Source organism: Hemibagrus wyckioides, linkage group LG04 (assembly GCF_019097595.1).
Source record: "Hemibagrus wyckioides isolate EC202008001 linkage group LG04, SWU_Hwy_1.0, whole genome shotgun sequence".
Lineage (NCBI taxonomy): Eukaryota > Metazoa > Chordata > Actinopteri > Siluriformes > Bagridae > Hemibagrus > Hemibagrus wyckioides.
The window spans coordinates 7,452,586-7,470,553 of NC_080713.1; the positions used below are offsets into that span (position 1 = coordinate 7,452,586).

Genomic DNA, 17,968 nt, shown 5'->3' on the forward strand with positions numbered 1-17,968 from the left:
AAGAGATTGTGTTGTTTTTTAACGTACACTCAGTTCTTTACTCATGAGCTTTAGGTTAGGGCAGAGCTCATGCACGTCCAGTGAGACCCTCTTACTCCCTGGACAGGGAATCTAAATACTGAGCCGAGGTGAGGGAATCGTGTCCTAGGAAGTCCTCCTGAGTGACCGCAATGACGCCGAGGGACTGTACAACAGCATCTCCTGTTATTCGTACCCCTCCCTGCATTATAAACTGACATACACCCTGAAACAGGAGATTGTGCATGGTCTTGTTGAGTCCTGCATGAAAACTGAACACGATCCAACACAAATCATCTTGAAATATTCATGGAGATTCCTTGAAAAGTATCAGATTTGTGCACTTTGATCATTTTGATTCTCATCAGGTTCTGTCACACTGATATGAAACATCCAGCTTGAGGATAAAGAGAGCTAGATGATATTGAGCCATGTTCTTCTCTGGGTCCTTTTTTAGTCCACCTCTAGCCTCCCAAATGATCCTCCTGCCCAAAGGTACACATTTCTGTATGGTTTGGCTTAGTGTTTGTGCTCTGCTTAAACCGCTTTCATAGCCTATCTTGTCTCACCTTGCAGTTCTCATGAGCCCAAACCACAAAGCATTCAGACATTTGCTGATATGCATTTTGGACAGGATGTTCATAATCTGCTGACAAATAATGCAAATCCTACAGTGGCAGCGCATTAAAACTGGCTCCTCATTGGCTGTACAGGTTGGACAGCATGTGACCTCTGAAGATAGAAAGAGACTTCTTTTAATCGTAAAAAGTAAAAAGTTGTTAGAGGAGCATGTTTAGAAATCAGTGACCAGTTGAACTGTATGCGAGTCAGTCCTAGTATTTTACCTTTATCTTGAATCTGATTAGTCAGAATTGAATTGAATTTAGGTTCATTTACTATAAAAAAAAAAAGCATCTATGATTTGTGTATTGGTCACAATTTAAGCCTAACAACAATTGATTTCATCTGTCAATGAGAAATATTGCTCTGGTGAGGCATTCTGAAACTTAACTGTTATGAAAGAAGACTTCAGTCTGTGTCAGCGCTTTGAGATAAAGCTGATCCTTTAGGTTTTATGTCATGAGAGAGTATTCACGATGAGAGTTATGCACGTTGCATTTATTTAAAAAGCTGTAGTTTTTCATCTTTGAGAGAGAAAAAAAGAGAGGCTGGCTATGGAACCACTGCTTACCCCAAAGGAGAGAGCTCATAGATACCTCGATGTTCACATTATGCAGGTCATGTCATGGCACACCCTGGTGAGTCTGTCAGCATCTTTACCAACTTAGATGCTTAGATGCACTTCTGAACTAAATTGCCCTCTATGGTGCTAAGGAACTTTTACACCTGCACCTTCATAGGCTACCACCTGGAATGGGAACAGCACCAAGCAGGATAAGAGATCTCTCTCTCTCTAGAGGGTTGTACAATCAGCTGAACCTACCATCCTTACTGAGCTCCCTGACCTACAGACTATTTACAGCAAGCAGTGCTGGACCAAGTCCAAGAAGACTGAAAAACTTTAGAAAAACCATCCAAACAATGAGAGACTCTTCTCTCTGTTACAGCCAGGAAAGCGCTTTTGCTCCCTGAGGGTGAACATAGAGAATAAGAAAAGGCTTCTTCCCTCAGGCCATTCAGGCCCTCAACCAGGACAACACATTGAACGTGGACTTTTCTGGACTTGTCTGCACAACACTCACTACCTCAACAGAATATATTGCATATATTGCACTCAGACTGCATACATCTTTTCTTTTCTTTATTCATAAAGAAAAGTCATACTATTCTGCCACAGTACTTTTGAATATTTTCTATATATTTCCCCCTTTTTACATCTATAGTTAAATTCTGTTTTTGATTGTTACTATATAAGTGTATTTATAGTCTATTTTTATGATCCATTATTCATAACCGTTGGCAAAAGCAGTTCACTGCATGCCATATTGTGTACAGTATAGTTTTGTATACAAATAAAATTTGAATATGATATGTAAGTGATCACAAGAACTAACTTCCACAGTACTAAATGTAAAAATGTATGGTTAAAAAGTATGATGAGTTGTTTTTCATCCTTCCATCTATTGTTTGTACCCGCTTTACTCCTAATTAGGGTCACGGGGGTCTGCTGGAGCCTATCCCAGCGCACATTGGGCGAAAGGCAGGGGTACACAAACTTCTGTCCTAGCTCTGTGGTGTTGTTTTGTGCTGAACTTGTTGTTGTATGTTTATGTAGCACCAGGTCCTGGAGAAACGTTGTTTCATTTCACCATGTATTGCGTCAGCTTTATGTGGTTGAAATGACAATAAAGCTTCTTGAATCTTGAATCTTGAATCTTGAATACACCTTGGACAGGTCACCAGTCCATCACAGGGCGTGTTGTTTTTCAACAAATAAAAAAATGTAATAGTTGGCAAATTGCTTAGATATAAGAGGAATTAAAGTTCAGATTGGTAATTCCATTTGAAATAACTGATTCCTGGTATGTCTCCATTCACATGTTGATTTGGCAATCATAGTGTTGTCATTTCTCACTTCAAGGAACAGGGAAGAATGCTGTTTAAATAAAATTGTGCTACAGAAATACAGGAAAGTGTGACTAATAAATTCCAATTCACTGCAACACTCACATATCATTATCATTGCCATGCTTCCAAATAATATATGGGCAGTGTGGTCCTTTGGCAGTCCCTATACATTTATACACAGGAGTGGTAGAGGGGCACAGATACATCATGTTTATGATTACTAAGCTCAATCGACTACCTGGGTAACAAACCTTTCTAGCACTACTATGTCATTATAATTGATGCAAATGGTGAAACCCCCAAATAACATTTAGTCTGTGGTGGTCTATGGACAAGGTATAGATATGGTAAGCTAATGGTATTTTAATGGACAAGGCATAGATATGGTAATCTTTTGTGAAGAAAAAGAAATGATAATTAATCAATTATAGTCTCCACTCATCATAGATTTTGGACAATGGCTTTGGCAAATAGCTTACCTATGCCCATCTCCCAAGCATTAGTAAGGTCAGGGTTAAGATCAGGTCTCTAGACCGTGCCTGTTCTTCCATACTAACCTTGGTATACCATTTATTTATGGAGCTTGCTTTGTACACTGGGATATTGCCGTGCTGGGTCATTTTGGGGGCTCTTTCATTGCAGTGAAGAGAAATCTTAAAGCTGCAGCATGAAGATATCCCGTACAATTGTGTTCTTTCAACTTGATTGCAACAGTTTGTGGAACATGCTCATGTGGGTGTCATGTCCATTAACTTTATATACACTATATTTCCAAAAGTTTTGGGACACCCCTCCAAATCATTGAATTCAGGTGTTGTTTTTCAGGGGTTGGGCTCGGGCCCCTTAGTTGCAGTGAAAGGAACTCTTAATGCTTCAGCATACCAGGACATTTTCAATGATTTGGAGAGGTGTCCCAAAACATTTGGCAATATAGTGTATATGCTCTAAACTAGACGATTAAATGCAAATTCTCTCTCAGGACACCTGTAGCCATGTCCACTAGGGACGATCCATTGATTGCACGTGGTGGGTGGGTCAGCTTTTATTCACCCCATGATTAACTAAAAGACAAATCCGGATTTTTTTTTGTAAATAAATAAATCTTCATATATTTATTTATGTATTTGAGTATGTTATAATAAATCAGCTTAACGCATTCAGTGGCTCTTATTAGCAACAGGCGAATATGTGCAAAACCGAGATTTGAACACCCCTACAACAAGCATAGGAGGCGGAATAGAAGTGACCTTCAGAACGTTGGCCTCCAGTCAGTTGGAATGAACCACTTGTGTTGTAGAGGGGTGCGCTCTATAGCTGTAAAAGCTACAGCTAGCACAATTGCAGGCACTATATGCGCAGGCAAAGCGGTGTCATAACTTTTAGCTCCGGCGTCTTTCTTATATGCACACTTGGGGGGAGGGAATACTTAATTTATTTCTTTCTATAAGTAAAAGAAACAACAGGTAACCAAACGCTCACATCGCACAAAATCAAGCAAATGAGTGTTGCGTAGCAGCTGGGTTGTGTGTAGTCGGAAATTTTTTAGCTAGCTAGCTCCTCAGGCTTAGCAAAGCAGCTAGCATAGCAGGCGGCTTGCCATTACATTAGCTAACGTTAACTCTGAACACACGCTTGTATGGTCGTATTTGGATTTGATCATGTTTACTGTCGTGCTTAGCAAGCAGCTGGTCATAAATATATCGTAATGTAATAATTAGCTTTTGAGCTAAAAAAAAAAATTGAGCAGGCCAACTAAACTAGCTGAAATTACATTGAAACGCATCATAATAGCTAACTTGCTAGCCAAATAATGATGAATTTATATACTGGGTGTATTAGCTGAGTTAGTTTAGCAGTACACAACCCAGCATTCAGAAAGAGCTAGCTCAGTTAATTGTCCACAAACTGTGCTTTTTAGAATACTAATGTACTAATTGTTAAAATCTAGTCATTTGCAGCAGAAATTACTTTTTCTTGTTATAATAAAAGGCTGGTATTTTAATAAATGCTGCATGCCTGGTTATAGCTGTTAATATTTCATTCATTTGATGTCATTGATTCCGTGCATAATCAGATTTTCCTTACTAAACCTTAAACAGATAAATATAGAGATGAATTTCTTTGATTGTGTGAAAGTGAGACGTGTCCTTCGAAGACTATAACTGCCAAAAGAAAAAATTACAAATTAATGTTGGTGACTTGCAATATGTCATGGATCTGAATTGTAAGGCAAAAATCAGCAGAGAAAAATGTCCAGTGATCCAGTAAGGTGTCCATTAACTTGAATCCTCAGACGTAATTTGTGTCCGGAAGCTGGGCAGATGATCTGAAAGAGATCAGACATAGTTATAGAAAAGTGCAAGGTGTACAAAGAGGATATAACATGCAGAAACGGATACTCTTGAGCTATGCTTAACATTGTGATATGATTTTTTTTTTTTTTTTGTAGTAAGAGTACACAAACTGTTGGACTTGAAGCTGAAGCTGTAGTTAAGGAAGTTGATAGATATGTAGGTGGTAGGTCGATGAATGTGTTTCTCTCTGTGTGCCACAGCAGCAGCCGTGCCCCGCCGCGCGTCAACCCCCAGCGGAGCTGTCATGTGGCAGGAGGCCCGCAAACATGAGCGCAAGTTGCGCGGGATGATGGTGGACTACAAGCGCCGTGGGGAACGACGGCGAGAATACTACGAGAAAATTGTAGGCAAAGATCCTGCTCTAACTCATCACTATCCTGAACACACCATCTTGTCTTTTTGTTTATAATTTAATTTGGTTCCTTCCATCAATAGTTTCTCACTTGATGATACACTATATTGCCAAAAGTTTTGGGATGTCTGCCTTTACATGCAAATGATATTTAATGACTTCCCATTCTTAATCTGTATGCTTTAATATGGAGTTGGCCTGCCCTTTGCAGCTATAACAGCTTCAACTCTTCTGGGAAGGCTTTCCACAAGGTTTATGGGAATTTTTGACCATTCCTCTAGAAGCACATTTCTGAGGTCAGGCACTGATGTTGGACGAGAAGGCCTGGCTCGCTGTCTCTGCTCTAATTCATCCCAAAGGTGTTCTATCGGGTTGAGGTCAGGACTCTGTGCAGGCCAGTCAAGTTCCTCCACGCCAAACTCACTCATCCATGTCTTTATGGACCTTGCTTTGGAACAGGAAGGGGTCATCCCCAAGCTGTTCCCACAAAGATGGGAGCATGAAATTGTCCAAAATGGCTTGGTATGCTGAAGCATTAAGAGTTCCTTTCACTGGAACTAAGGGGCCAAGCCCAACCCCTGAAAAACACTGTTAAAATATCACTAACAGTTGACTGGGGAATATTTAGTAGTGAGGAAATTCACTGAGCTCCTGAGAGCAACCCATTCTTTCACAAATGTTTGTAGAAGCAGTCTGCATGCCTGTGTGCATGATTTTATACACCTGTGGTCATGGAAGTGATTGGAACACTTGAATTTAATGATTTGGAGTGGTGTCCCAAAACCTTTGGCAATATAGTGTATATTCTGAAATAATCTTCCAAATATGTTGAAATCCAAACATCAAACAAGAAACAATCATAAAGGATCAAGTCCATAACATTTGTCAGCTTTTTTAACATGCAGTGCTGTAAAAGAGGCTGCTGGTATGTCTTCTCATCCATCACTGGACCCAGTAGATGATCTGGAAAAGAAATGTAAAAGGAGCTGTTTGTTGCGTTTATTCACATTTTTACATTTTCCCTGTGCAGAAAAAGGACCCGGCCCAGTTCCTGCAGGTTCATGGCCGTGCCTATAAAATCCACCTTGATCCGGCTGTAGCTTTGGCTGCTGAGAGTCCAGCCAACATGTGAGTTACTTGGACTTTGTATTATGTTCATTTTAATTTCACGTTTATAGCAGGAATGGACAAATCAGTTGCCCAGTCGACAAGTTAGAATTCTGGACACTTTTACGAGTGAGGAAATACAAGCAAAAAGATTTATTAAAGAGAAGACAATACTAGTAGTGCTACTTTATGGGAATTTTGAGTGCTAGTTGTAATGCTGTATAACGTCCTCTTAGTGCAATGCATTTTCAACTCATGGTTAAACATATATATTTATCCAAGGAGAGAACACCACAGCTCCTAGCCAGTATAGTGGCCCACGACTTCCTGACTTGTCTTGTGGGAACGTAGTGTTTTAAGACTCTGTTAAAAAGGATAATAAATGTGACCAAGTCGTGTCCTACAAATGATTTATATAGCCGTCTGTCTGTATTAATGCACTTAACTTGGTCATAACTTATTACATCATGTTAGCTAGCCTATCCAGTTACTTTTCAGGGCAACCAAAGCATGGAACTGGATAGCATACATATTTTGGCTAATAAATTTAGCTGTTTATCCAAACCTGTATAGTTTGTTCTGCTGCAGAATCTAAGGATGTTGTTGGAATCACTTTTTTTATTTGATTTTCTCTTCAGGATGCCGTGGCAGGGGGACACCAACAATATGATTGACAGGTTTGATGTGAGAGCACACTTGGACTACATTCCTACTTATACGCCTACTCTTATGAGCACCACGTAAGTCTCACAACACATTTAAGAGTCGTTTCATACATTATATTCAAGTCTGGCCCCAGTTCCTTAAACTAAATAAACATCACAAAGCATTGCAAATTTTTTTTGAATGACTTGAACTCAGCCAATTTGGTTATCAAATTTGTATTCATACTGAAACTGTGTTATTTCCCTTTGAGCTGTTTAGTGCTTTAATTGAAAAGTGTTGTAAATACACCGAACGAGCATAACATCATGACCACCTGCCTAATATTGTGTTGGTCCCCCTTTTGCTGCCACAACAGCCGTGACCCGTCCTGCACTGTGTATTCTGACACCTTTCTATCAGAACCAGCATTAACTTGTTCAGCAATTTGAGCAACAGTGTAGGGATGCAACAATACAGTTAACCCACGGTTCAATACGTACTGCGGTTTTTACCCACGGTTTTCGGTTCGGTTTGGTTTGGATGGCTTGGCAAATTAAAGGTTTTTTTCCATTATTCTTTGTTTAGGTGACAGGAACAGTAAGTATGTTAAGAAGAAAAAAACTGGTTTTAGTTGCAATTCTCCTTATTTTACTTAAATGCAAAAATCACCTAACAATGGAAGTGTACTGATAATAGTGAGGTATAAAAATTAGCGCTTGTATGACTTTATTACAGGAGACGGGTTTGGAGGACGGCGCTCTTTCCCAATCTGCTCTGTAATGACCAGTCACTGTGAGATAACTCTCTGTAATGACCAGTCACTGTGAGATAACTCTCTGTTAGCCGCGAGGTCCAACTATCTGTTATCAGAGCAAGACTTTGTGCTTTAACCAAAGCATTTTCATTTTTTTCCACGTTTTTTCGTAGAGGCCGGGGAAAAAAAGGCTCCTGATTCCACACAGTGATATCGCGGGGTGATGGAGCTGTAGATGTGTGGTCATGTTGGAAGTATTTCCATGTCAGTATCTAACTCGTGTGGAACACTGCTTAAACACAGTCGTTTTTTGTTTACCGTTTTTGTTTCATCGGCATCATGGTCAACAACAAATGTCCCCACACCACAGATCTGAATCACGGCGCCACTTCCTCGTGTTTCTGTCTCACTTCACCGCTCTCCAGGGTTAGAGTGAAATCTGACACCAGCATCACAAGCATGGTCACCGCCCCTAACTTTAGCACTCACTGATTGGATATTTACTCGTGGGGAGGCGTGTCTGTCTCAGCATGTAGACATACCATGCAGGCAAACACACACAGGAGGTACAGAGAGTAATAGAGCACATGAAGGAGAAAAAAAACAACAATTTTTTTTTAAACCACATGGTTATTATTGTTTTAAAGAAAAAAAAAAACGTGGTTTGCATATGTGTATTGAACCGTGGAGGTCGTACCGAACGGTTCAATATTATATTGAGTATTGTGGCATCCCTACAACAGTGTCTCGTCTGTTGGATCGGATCACACGGGCCAGCCTTCACTCCCATGTGCATCAATGAGCCTTGACCGCCCATGACCCTGTCGCCGGTTCACCACTGTTCTTTCCTTGGACCACTTTTGATAGATACTGACCACTGCAGACCGGGAACACCCCACAAGAGCTGCAGTTTTGGAGATGTTCTGATCCAGTCGTCTAGCCATCACAATTTGGCCCTTCATCAAACTCGCTCAAATCCTTACTCTTGCCCATTTTTCCTGCTTCTAACACATTGACTTAGGACAAAAATGTTCACTTGCTGCCTAATATATCCGACCCACTAACAGGTGCCATGAACATACCTGTTAGTGGTCATAATGTTATGCTTGCTTGGTGTATACTAAATATAGAATTGTGAAGTTATTCTAGCTGTAATCACTGTTGAGTTTTACCATCTTTCTTTAAATATTTTCAGCTGAGTTAATAAGTGTTGTTGGTTGCAGGACTCCAGAGCAGGAGAGTGAGGAGAGGAAGTGTAATTATGAACGTTACAGAGGCTTGGTGCAGAATGACTTCGCTAGCAGTGAGTGAGACTTTCTATGAGCTTGAGCATAACTCATATGTTTAACAATAGAGTTTTGTAGGAACTGTATGTTTAAGTTAATGCTGTCTGTTTTTTTTTTGTAGTCTCTGAGGAGCAGTGTTTGTATCAGATATATGTGGACGAGCTGTACGGTGGCCTGCAGAAACCAAACGAGGACGAAAAGAAGAAGTACGTCCACCTTAGCACAGCTGACCGATGGGAGATTTAATGTTGTACATATTTAAATTGGATGGAAATTCTTCTTTGTTCATTCATGTGTTTTGTTTTTTTTATTTACCTCTAAGGCTTGCTGAAAAGAAGGCTCAGATCGGCTACACGTACGAGGACAGTACAGTCACAGAAACCGACGCACGGTCAGATAAAGGGGATGAGGAAAACTCTGAGAATAGCGAGTCTGAAGAGGATGAAGTCATTCCCGATATTGGTGTGTCTCGTTTTAATTGCGCTTATAAGTTTTAAGACCACAGTTGTACCAAAAGTTGCAAAAAAAAAAAAAGAATTAGCTGAATTTCACGAAACAGTGAACTTTCCTTTTATTTATTTGTTGGGGTTGTTTTTAAAGCATTGTACAAATATGAACCTGAATTGAGTTTTTCTCAACCTATAAATTCCTGTCTCAAGCAAAATGTTTTGCGAAGGCATTGCACTAGCTTTGCCATTTGTCTTAGCATTGGTTTTGGTTGACTCAGTGCTTCCGGTTTTGAATGGCAAACAAACAGGCACACAACTTGAATTTCCCACATGATGTGGTTTTCTAAGCCAATTATGCGGACTGAAAGACTGAGTTATTTGGTCTTGCCTTGCCAACTTATTCCTTTTTTTGTTGTTGTTGTTAAATGTTTGGTGGTTGAACATTCAGTAAATGTGTAGTTTGATCTGGAGTATTATGTTCAGGAATGCTGACGTGCGTTTGTACTCTTGTTTACTAGATGTTGAGGTGGATGTGGACGAACTAAACCCAGAGCAGGTGATGGAGCTGAACAAGATGGCCACTCCTTATGGCATGGCGGATGGAGACTTTGTCTGGTCTGTTTGTTGTTGACATTTTATTTTTATTTTGGCGCGTGCCAATTTCCCTGTTTCAACACACCTGATGCAAATCCATTACCTTAAGACACCCTTGGTCAGTGGTTGAGCTGGGAAAAGCCAATCTATGCCGATGCCTTAGCTCCTTGGTGGAGTTATTGATAAGATATGACAAAGAAACGGAATGGTGTACATATGGCAGGGCGAATAACCGACATGCTTTTGTGGCAGGATGTTGAGAAAGGACAAGGAGGAAGTGGAGGCCATAAAGCATGCCAAAGCGCTGGAGGCAGAGAAGGCTATGTACTCGGTAAGAGTGAAACCAGTTATTCTGTTAGTATGACTTGGGAGGCCCTTTTAGTATTTTTGGACATATGTACATCTGGCATGTAGCCAACGTGTGTTGCTTAGGTGATCTTTAAACATGTGTGCTTGTATGTGTCAGGGTCGGCGCTCACGCAGACAGAGGAGAGAATTCAGAGAAAAGTATATGAAAGGCAGACAAATCAGCCCTCCGAGGTAAGCCAGTAGAAGTATTGCTTCATCAACATCAAAGCTATGACACCGTCACCCGTTTGTACCACTATTCTCTCACATTTCCTGCTTAATTGCAGTTATGCCAGACGAGACAGTCCGACCTATGACCCCTACAAGCGGTGAGTGTAAGGATGTGTTTATTCACCTACAGGACAGGCATTGCAGAACTACTCTTATTTCTTCCTTTTATTTTCCCTCTCTCACCCGTGGCAGGCCCCAGTCTGAGTCAAGCTCAGAGTCACGCTCTCGCTCGCGTTCCCCAGGCACTGAGAAGATCACCTTTATCACCAGTTTCGGGGGCAGTGACGACGAGGGCGCTGCAGCTGCACAAGCCCCACCTACTGCCCAGTCAACCCACGCTCCTTCCAACCCTGCAGGTCATAGCAGGGGCTCCCGGTCGGTAACTTCCCTTTACTGTTTCCCCCTGGCTTTCTGTTGGATGTTTTCTCCTGTCAGTTTTATGTGTGTTGCTCTGTGATATACTTTGGGTGGTTTTGTTAAGGTCAGGTCACAAACTTAGTGCATACTGTTTGGCTCATACATACACAGCTAAATTGTGTGTAAGAACAGACAGAACAGTTTCTGAGGCTATAGCACACATACACTATATGGCCAAAAATATGTGGGCACTTGATCACCACACCCATTTGTGGACCTTCCCCAATTTGCTTCCCCAAAGTCTAAAGAGCACAATTGTCCAGAATGTGTTAGTATGCTGTAGTTTTATGATTTCCCTTCACTGGAACTAAGTGGCCTAAACATGATCTACTATGGCAATGCTCCATGCACAAAGGATGCCAAGGTTGGAGTGGAAGAACTCAAGAGGCCTGACCTCAATCCCACTGAACACCTCTGGGATGAACTGGAATGCCGAATTCCTTTCTGAGTGACTGGGCATTTACCACAGCACTCTAACATGTAGTTGTAAGACTTCTCATAAGGGTGGAGGCGGTTATTACAGCAAAATCGGGGATAAAATCAGGAATGGGATGTTAAAAAAGTGCATATGGGTGTGAATGGTCAGGTGTTCAAATACTTATGCCTGTATTGTGTATCTGTAAGCTAGTTTTATTATCCCATATTAAGCTACACTAAAAATATAATAAAATAGTGCTTAAATAGCACTATAATCCTAATCACTTAATCTGTTCCTGAGATGCCAGTGTATAGCATTTACCATGGCACACAGTACATGTTTTTATACACTGCCAAAGAGGTCTATAATAACTTTGCATGTCGGTGTTTTTACGTCTGTCCAGAAGAAGACGCTCCTCCTCCAGCCGATCATCCTCCTCCTCACGTTCTTCATCACGCCGCTCATCTCGTTCTTCTTCACGGTCCCGGCGTGGTAGGCGTACACGTGGAGGCCGTGATAGAGATGGACGTCGTTCCCGCTCCCGTTCACACTCCCGCCACCGCTCACACTCTCGGTCATGGCAACGCGGAGGACGAGGAAGCAGCTCTAGGAGACGGTACGAGAGAACACGCTCTCGCTCCACAGACCGGGACAGGGATAGAGGAAGGCACTACACATCACGGAGAAGAACAAGGTAAGCAGAATTGCTGATAGATCGACTTGGCGTAAAAGTGGTTTTGTACGCCGAATAAGACTTTACATAAGATAAAACTAAACCAAAATATTAAAAAATGCACACACTCATTCTTATTCACTGCATGATTACATCCTTTACATTTACACATGCAAATTAAATGAGCAAATAAACAACTTGAGTATTAGAATCATGATAATAGCACTTATCTTAAAATGGGAAAACACCAGATCTACACATTATCATACTGCTTTTTTGTAGCTTGCCAGTAAACACACTCCTTTATTCACTATCCATTTTTCGTACATAATGTGAAAATGTGTTTTGAAAAATAATGTGGAAGAAAGAGATTAAATAACTGATAAAAATCCATAAAATCGCTTTAATCTAATTGTACAATACTGTTATGTGACAGTTTATGCAACATAAGATGTGAAGATTGGATTATTTTTATTAGTCAGCATTGTATAACTCTGACATTCATTTGTGCACCAGAAATGATCACCAGTGGAAGCTGTTCTATCACTTTAATTCCCCAGAAAGCAGTTTTGACCTACTCATTTAACCTTTTTAGCAAAATAAGGTCACTGTCTTTTTCTTCCACAAAAACGTCCCTAATGTTGCCTTTGTAGGTCCCGGTCTCGCTCTCGCTCAGGTGATCGTGGTCGCCGTGGTGGCCGGAGTTCTGGGTACAAGAGAGGTGCCAGCAGTAGCCGAAGCCCATCTCGCTCACTTCCTGCCAGTCACAGCCCCTCCCCTTCCTCTCGCTCTGCCCATCCTGCCGCCACTGCTTTACCGGACAAACAGAGAAAGTGAGTCATATCTGTAGTACAGCCTCTGTCTAATGTAATATCTTTATTAAATATGCTAATTATATATTCATCACTCTATTAATAGTGGACAGAATTTTGTTTTTTTGGAAAACATATATGCATAGCCTTCACAAAATCTCTTTATCTCTCTTACTTGCAGGCCTGAAACTCCGGGTGGTAAAGAGACGGGAGCTGCCAAAGTCAGTAAGAATTTGATATGGCTCATTTTGTTGCTAAAGACTACGCCTCCCTCACTCCTCACAGGCTGATACAGTTGACAATCAGTTCTGAGGCACCCACCCATCTCATTCAATCCCTGGCTCCTGAGAGAGCTTCCGATCTCATTTGAAATGTCATTAGATTAGCTGTCTCCATGGTGATCAGCTCTGCCAGTGCGCCCAACGACCACAGTGCCCTCTGTTCCCAGAACACAGTGGTCTTTTCAAGGGCACCTATTTCTGAACCTGTCTTAACCCTCATTATATACAATATGAGAGCGTGAAAGAGTAAGAGCGGACACAGGAAAAAAAAAAGTATTTGTGTGTGTTCTCAAACTGTGTAAAAATGTGGAAAGAAAGGTGTTTGCTTTTTTTAAACAGCTATATGAGAAAATCCATGTTCTTTGGCCTCAGCAGCAGGGCATGCTGGGACAGGCAGTGCAACAGTACTTACTTACATGCATGCATACACACGCTCACACTGTCCTTGTTTCTGAAGTTAAACTGTATGATGGCAGCAAAAAGATAAAGATGTTGACCACTAACGTGAAAGAAAGAAAAGGCAAAATCAGCCACTCCCTTACACACCCACACCGCCAACATACCAGAGGCAAAAAGAAGTCCAGTGCTGTTGTAAATTATCTTCTGCTATTCTTTTACATGTACGGTGCGTGACAAACACCTATCTCCTACTGTGTTAATAACCAAATCTGAGTAGAAAACATGCAGCTTGTGGTTAACGTCTACATATCTGTGCCTTTCTGTAAGCCCTGTTATACTATTTACAAATCCCCCTGCTTTTCTCAGGATGTTCTCTGGCATCGTGTTCTTATATCAGCATGTCCCTTACAGCCCAAGTTGACCCCCCAAGAGAAGCTGAAGCTGCGCATGCAAAAGGCCCTCAACAAGCAGTGTGAGTCTTGCACCCTTTATTTTGTGTCGAGACACACAGGTTATGAGACCATGCTGATTTCTAAATTCAAATGTAGAAAATGCAATCTGTTGAATCACTTAGGATTAAAAATTCAATATGTGCTTAACGATTGTATTTGCCTTTCTCAAGAAATCATCCAAGACATATTTGGTGACCATAATAAGCTTAGTTAGTTTGCACTGAAGTGTTTAGACTAATGTAACTAACCAGTTAATGAAACACATCGTCTCCATGTCAGCGGTGTGTAAACCACATGTCTAAATTATCATGCATTCACTGCTTCAATGTCATCATTTGACACGGAGCAATAAAATTAGTTCATAAAGTGTTCAAGAAAATGATAGACCATTCAGATGAGGCACAGTGACAAAAATAGGTGACGTCTATGTCACAGGTCCTGGGACCCCAGCTTAATTCTGAGCTGAGTTTACTGTCTGTGTGCATTCCCACGTGTTATAACAGGTTTCAGTGGGTGGATTGGCTACTGTAAAGTGCAAAAAAAGAAAATCTAATTCAGTCTAAAATTTTATACAGACCTCTCCATTCGTACAATTCCTCAAAACTTGGGGCTTCTGACCAGAGTGTGCTAAAGTGGAGAGGTTCTCCAACTCTGTGCTAAAGTAGAAAGTGATTGTAACAAGGGTTGCAGCATCCTTTACCTTCTAATTTTGGAGATTTGTTCATACAGTGTCAGAAACCACATATGCATGCATGCATGCTGTAGCTCAGGTTTGAGGTGAATGTGTGGTGATTTCAGGCATGCAGTCTGCCGTGTCCCTCACTTTATGGGTCTGGGACCACTGTCCTAGAATTCTAACATTTATTTATTAGGATATCTTTGAGATGTGTAGAAGGGAGACAAAACAGACCTTTTGCACATGCTAAAAAACGGATTACATTTCAGTGTCTCGGTACATTTTCCGTATAATGCATGTTCAGGTTTTCCTTTTTTTTTCTGTTTACATTTACCATATTTGGTCTGTAGGGTGTGTGCATACTATTACCACATTTCTAATACTAAAGACTGTATAGTGGTCAACATTGAGTGTCTTAAGCTGTCATACTGTTTTAACTCTGCAGGCAAGGCGGATAAGAAGGCAGCACAGGTTAAAATCCAGCAGCAGGAGCACAAGCGGCAGGTGAGTATCTGTTTCGTGGATCTCACTGAAGGACTCCGAGACTGGCGGTTTTTTTATCACACACTAAAGATTTTCTCTCTGCTTAGGAACGAGAAGGAGTGCTGAGAGCAATGGCACGCAAGATTCGCATGAAGTAAGATATCTTTGTTGAAAAATGCGTGATCCTGCATTCACACTATCAAGTAACAGGCCACTCTCTTGCTGTTTAACTACTGTGCAAATAATGGCTAAATAAACTATTTGGTCAGTATTACCAATATATAGTTTGTATGGCTAGTTAAACTGTAATGAATACACCAGTCAGTGAAAAATGTTTTTGATTTTCATATTATGTGTTCGATATCATATTGACTTCATTGGCAGATTAGAAAAGCAGTCTAACTCTACTAGCTAAATAAATGTGTGAGAATGTGTCAGAGCTCTGCTACTTCCTTTCAAGCTTTGTTCTTTGTAATGTCTCTGTACACATGTAATGAGCGTTCATATATAACCGATTGAGAAACCATGGTTATAGGTCATTTAACTGCAGGTGGGAACTAGTCAAGTGGGGAATTGAATAAAACATCAGGCCACATGCAGTATAATTAATCTGATTAATTATTTGAGTAAATGACTTTTTTTTTTTTTTCATCATGTCAGAAATAATTTGCTATTACTGATATTGTGGGTTCATCTTTATACATAGAAAATGGTTGCTTGTCACATTACTAGTGTGAACATAGGTTTAGATTCAGCATTTGAAATAGGCATGTGTAATCTGATGAGCATTTTGTGATGTAGGGAGCGAGAGCGGAGAGAGAAGGAGAGGGACGAGTGGGAAAGGCAGTACGGCCGCCAGAGTCGCTCGCCTTCGCCCAATTCAAAATACAGTAAGTAATTCCACACACCCGCTAACTGCGGCCATAATTTCAGAATATTGTGCGACTCTGCTTCTAATAATAAATCTCTTTACAGGTCGGGATTATGGCTCATACAGAAGGTAGGCGAACTTGTGCTCAGATTTAAATGTATAAAAGTTGAGTTATTTATTTTTTATGAGCTAAAATCTGCTTTTTTTATTTTTCCCACAGAAGGTCCCGTTCCAGATCAAGGAGTCCATATTATCGGTACTGACCACCAAAGCCCATCACTGTGAGAGGACAGTGGATTTAGGAAGAAGCAAACAAGCAGACTATTTAAGGCACATATATGAAAAGAAAACTGAAGGGTAGTTAGGAGTAATCTAGGCTCCTGACCTTGCATTCTCTACTTAAAGGTCAGAAATACCCTGTGGTATAGGTGAATGTCTGATTAAAAAAAAAAAACGAAAACACATTTTCCTCCCTCACCCTGTTTAACAGAGAATACAGAGGTAGAGAGATACCTTAACTTTAAGAATGGAAGAAAAGTCCATTTACGAATGTGAATTGCTTTTGCAGAGAGATAAGCTGTATATAGGATTAATTCAGTCTGGTCTGTGTGGTCATTTTGTATATCTCCGACTGACTCTTCCCATCACAGAAATGAGATTCGTCTCGAAAAGGAACAAAAAAACGCATATGAAAGACCCAGACTCACCTTTGTATATAATGTATTCATCTAAGAATGTCACAAACACTTCAAATGCACGAACACTTCAAACCTGTGGTGGGAAACAATTCACTCACACTGTAAATATCAGTCTGCCATAAAGAGTGCTGTTTTACTCCGAATAGACTGCAATATGCTCAAGTCTGAAATGCTCAAATAAAATGCTTCCAAAGTTATGACCTCTATCTGAAGACTGTCATTGTACTGTTAAATTGTGCCTGTATTTATTTATTGCTTTATTATTATTATTATTAATACAGGAAATTGTGCCCTTTAGCCAAGGCTTAAATTGCTTCATTATTTTTCCACCAGATGGCGCTGTTCAGCATGCAAAACATTGCCTTATTAAACTGCCTTACTAAACCAAGGTCCGTGATACCGTTGTATACATTTTTTTTAGCTTCACCAAATCTAACTTTATTTCAAAGTAAAGATGTAAACGTGTGGTTTAAACAAATAAGTAAAAGTCGTACCGGTTTGGTTTCGAAATCAGGCGGACAGTAAAAAAAACAGCTTATACACGCACACACCTGTCTTTAGGCGACCTCGATAAACCCACTTCCTCCTCACCCACATCCTTTAGCCAGTAGAAGCATTTTATTGGTGTAAGTGCTGCTGTGCTTCATCAAAACAACCATTAGTTTTGTTTATGCAATACAGATAACGATACAGCTACGTGTTTGAATCGATTTGAGTGACACAAATAAATAAGTACTATTGTCAACATAAAGTTGAATGGTTTTTTTTGTGTTTCAATGATGGATAATGATAAGACGATCTTTAGCAACAGGTCCACGTGCGATTCTAGACTAAACCATTTGCACCGTTTAAAGGGGCGGGGTTTATAAGACCCCAGAAGGTCTCAAGTGTTGTTTTCTTTTCTTTTTTTAGTATTCAGAACTTGTTTAGTTCGCCAATTGAAATGAATTGTGATCATAATCATCTGCAATTATAACACGAATCAGCATCACACCCAAAGTTTTGTTATTCCGACGCCCCTGATTTAACCTCCTAAGACCCAAGCTTTGGTTTGGCTTGCATTTTAGATTTCTTCTAGCTATTTGGAGGAACCAATAACCAGATATTTTTGAACATGAAGC

The 17,968-nt window shown here is 40.5% G+C and overlaps 1 protein-coding gene across 5 annotated transcripts; it reads left to right on the top strand.

Moving 5' to 3' along the window:
• The first annotated feature begins 3,850 nt into the window (after positions 1–3,850).
• Positions 3,851–17,044, top strand: clasrp (CLK4-associating serine/arginine rich protein). Of its 5 annotated transcripts, none has more exons than XM_058387855.1 (21): positions 3,851–4,010; positions 5,102–5,244; positions 6,284–6,381; positions 6,999–7,100; positions 8,983–9,062; positions 9,167–9,251; positions 9,368–9,507; positions 10,013–10,109; positions 10,341–10,419; positions 10,555–10,628; positions 10,724–10,765; positions 10,860–11,042; positions 11,906–12,196; positions 12,829–13,008; positions 13,169–13,208; positions 14,034–14,139; positions 15,241–15,299; positions 15,386–15,432; positions 16,080–16,168; positions 16,254–16,278; positions 16,370–17,044. In XM_058387855.1, exons 2-21 carry the CDS (start codon positions 5,146–5,148, stop codon positions 16,410–16,412), a joined length of 1,959 nt encoding a protein of 652 aa, XP_058243838.1. In that variant the 5' UTR covers positions 3,851–4,010; positions 5,102–5,145; the 3' UTR covers positions 16,413–17,044. The 5 variants fall into 5 exon arrangements, 3 of the variants coding, with proteins under 3 accessions (XP_058243838.1, XP_058243840.1, XP_058243839.1); XM_058387857.1 differs by having other exon boundaries at positions 14,079–14,139; XM_058387856.1 differs by having other exon boundaries at positions 3,861–4,010; positions 5,105–5,244.
• The last annotated feature ends 924 nt before the right edge of the window (positions 17,045–17,968 follow it).

Excerpts from the sequence above, each read along its gene's own strand:
- clasrp (XM_058387855.1), top strand. The coding sequence starts at position 5,146 with ATGTGGCAGGAGGCCCGCAAACATGAGCGCAAGTTGCGCGGGATGATG. Across the intron at positions 10,420-10,554 it reads CAGAGAAGGCTATGTACTCG|GGTCGGCGCTCACGCAGACA; the intron begins GTAAGAGTGAAA and ends TGTATGTGTCAG. Across the intron at positions 11,043-11,905 it reads GGTCATAGCAGGGGCTCCCG|AAGAAGACGCTCCTCCTCCA; the intron begins GTCGGTAACTTC and ends ACGTCTGTCCAG.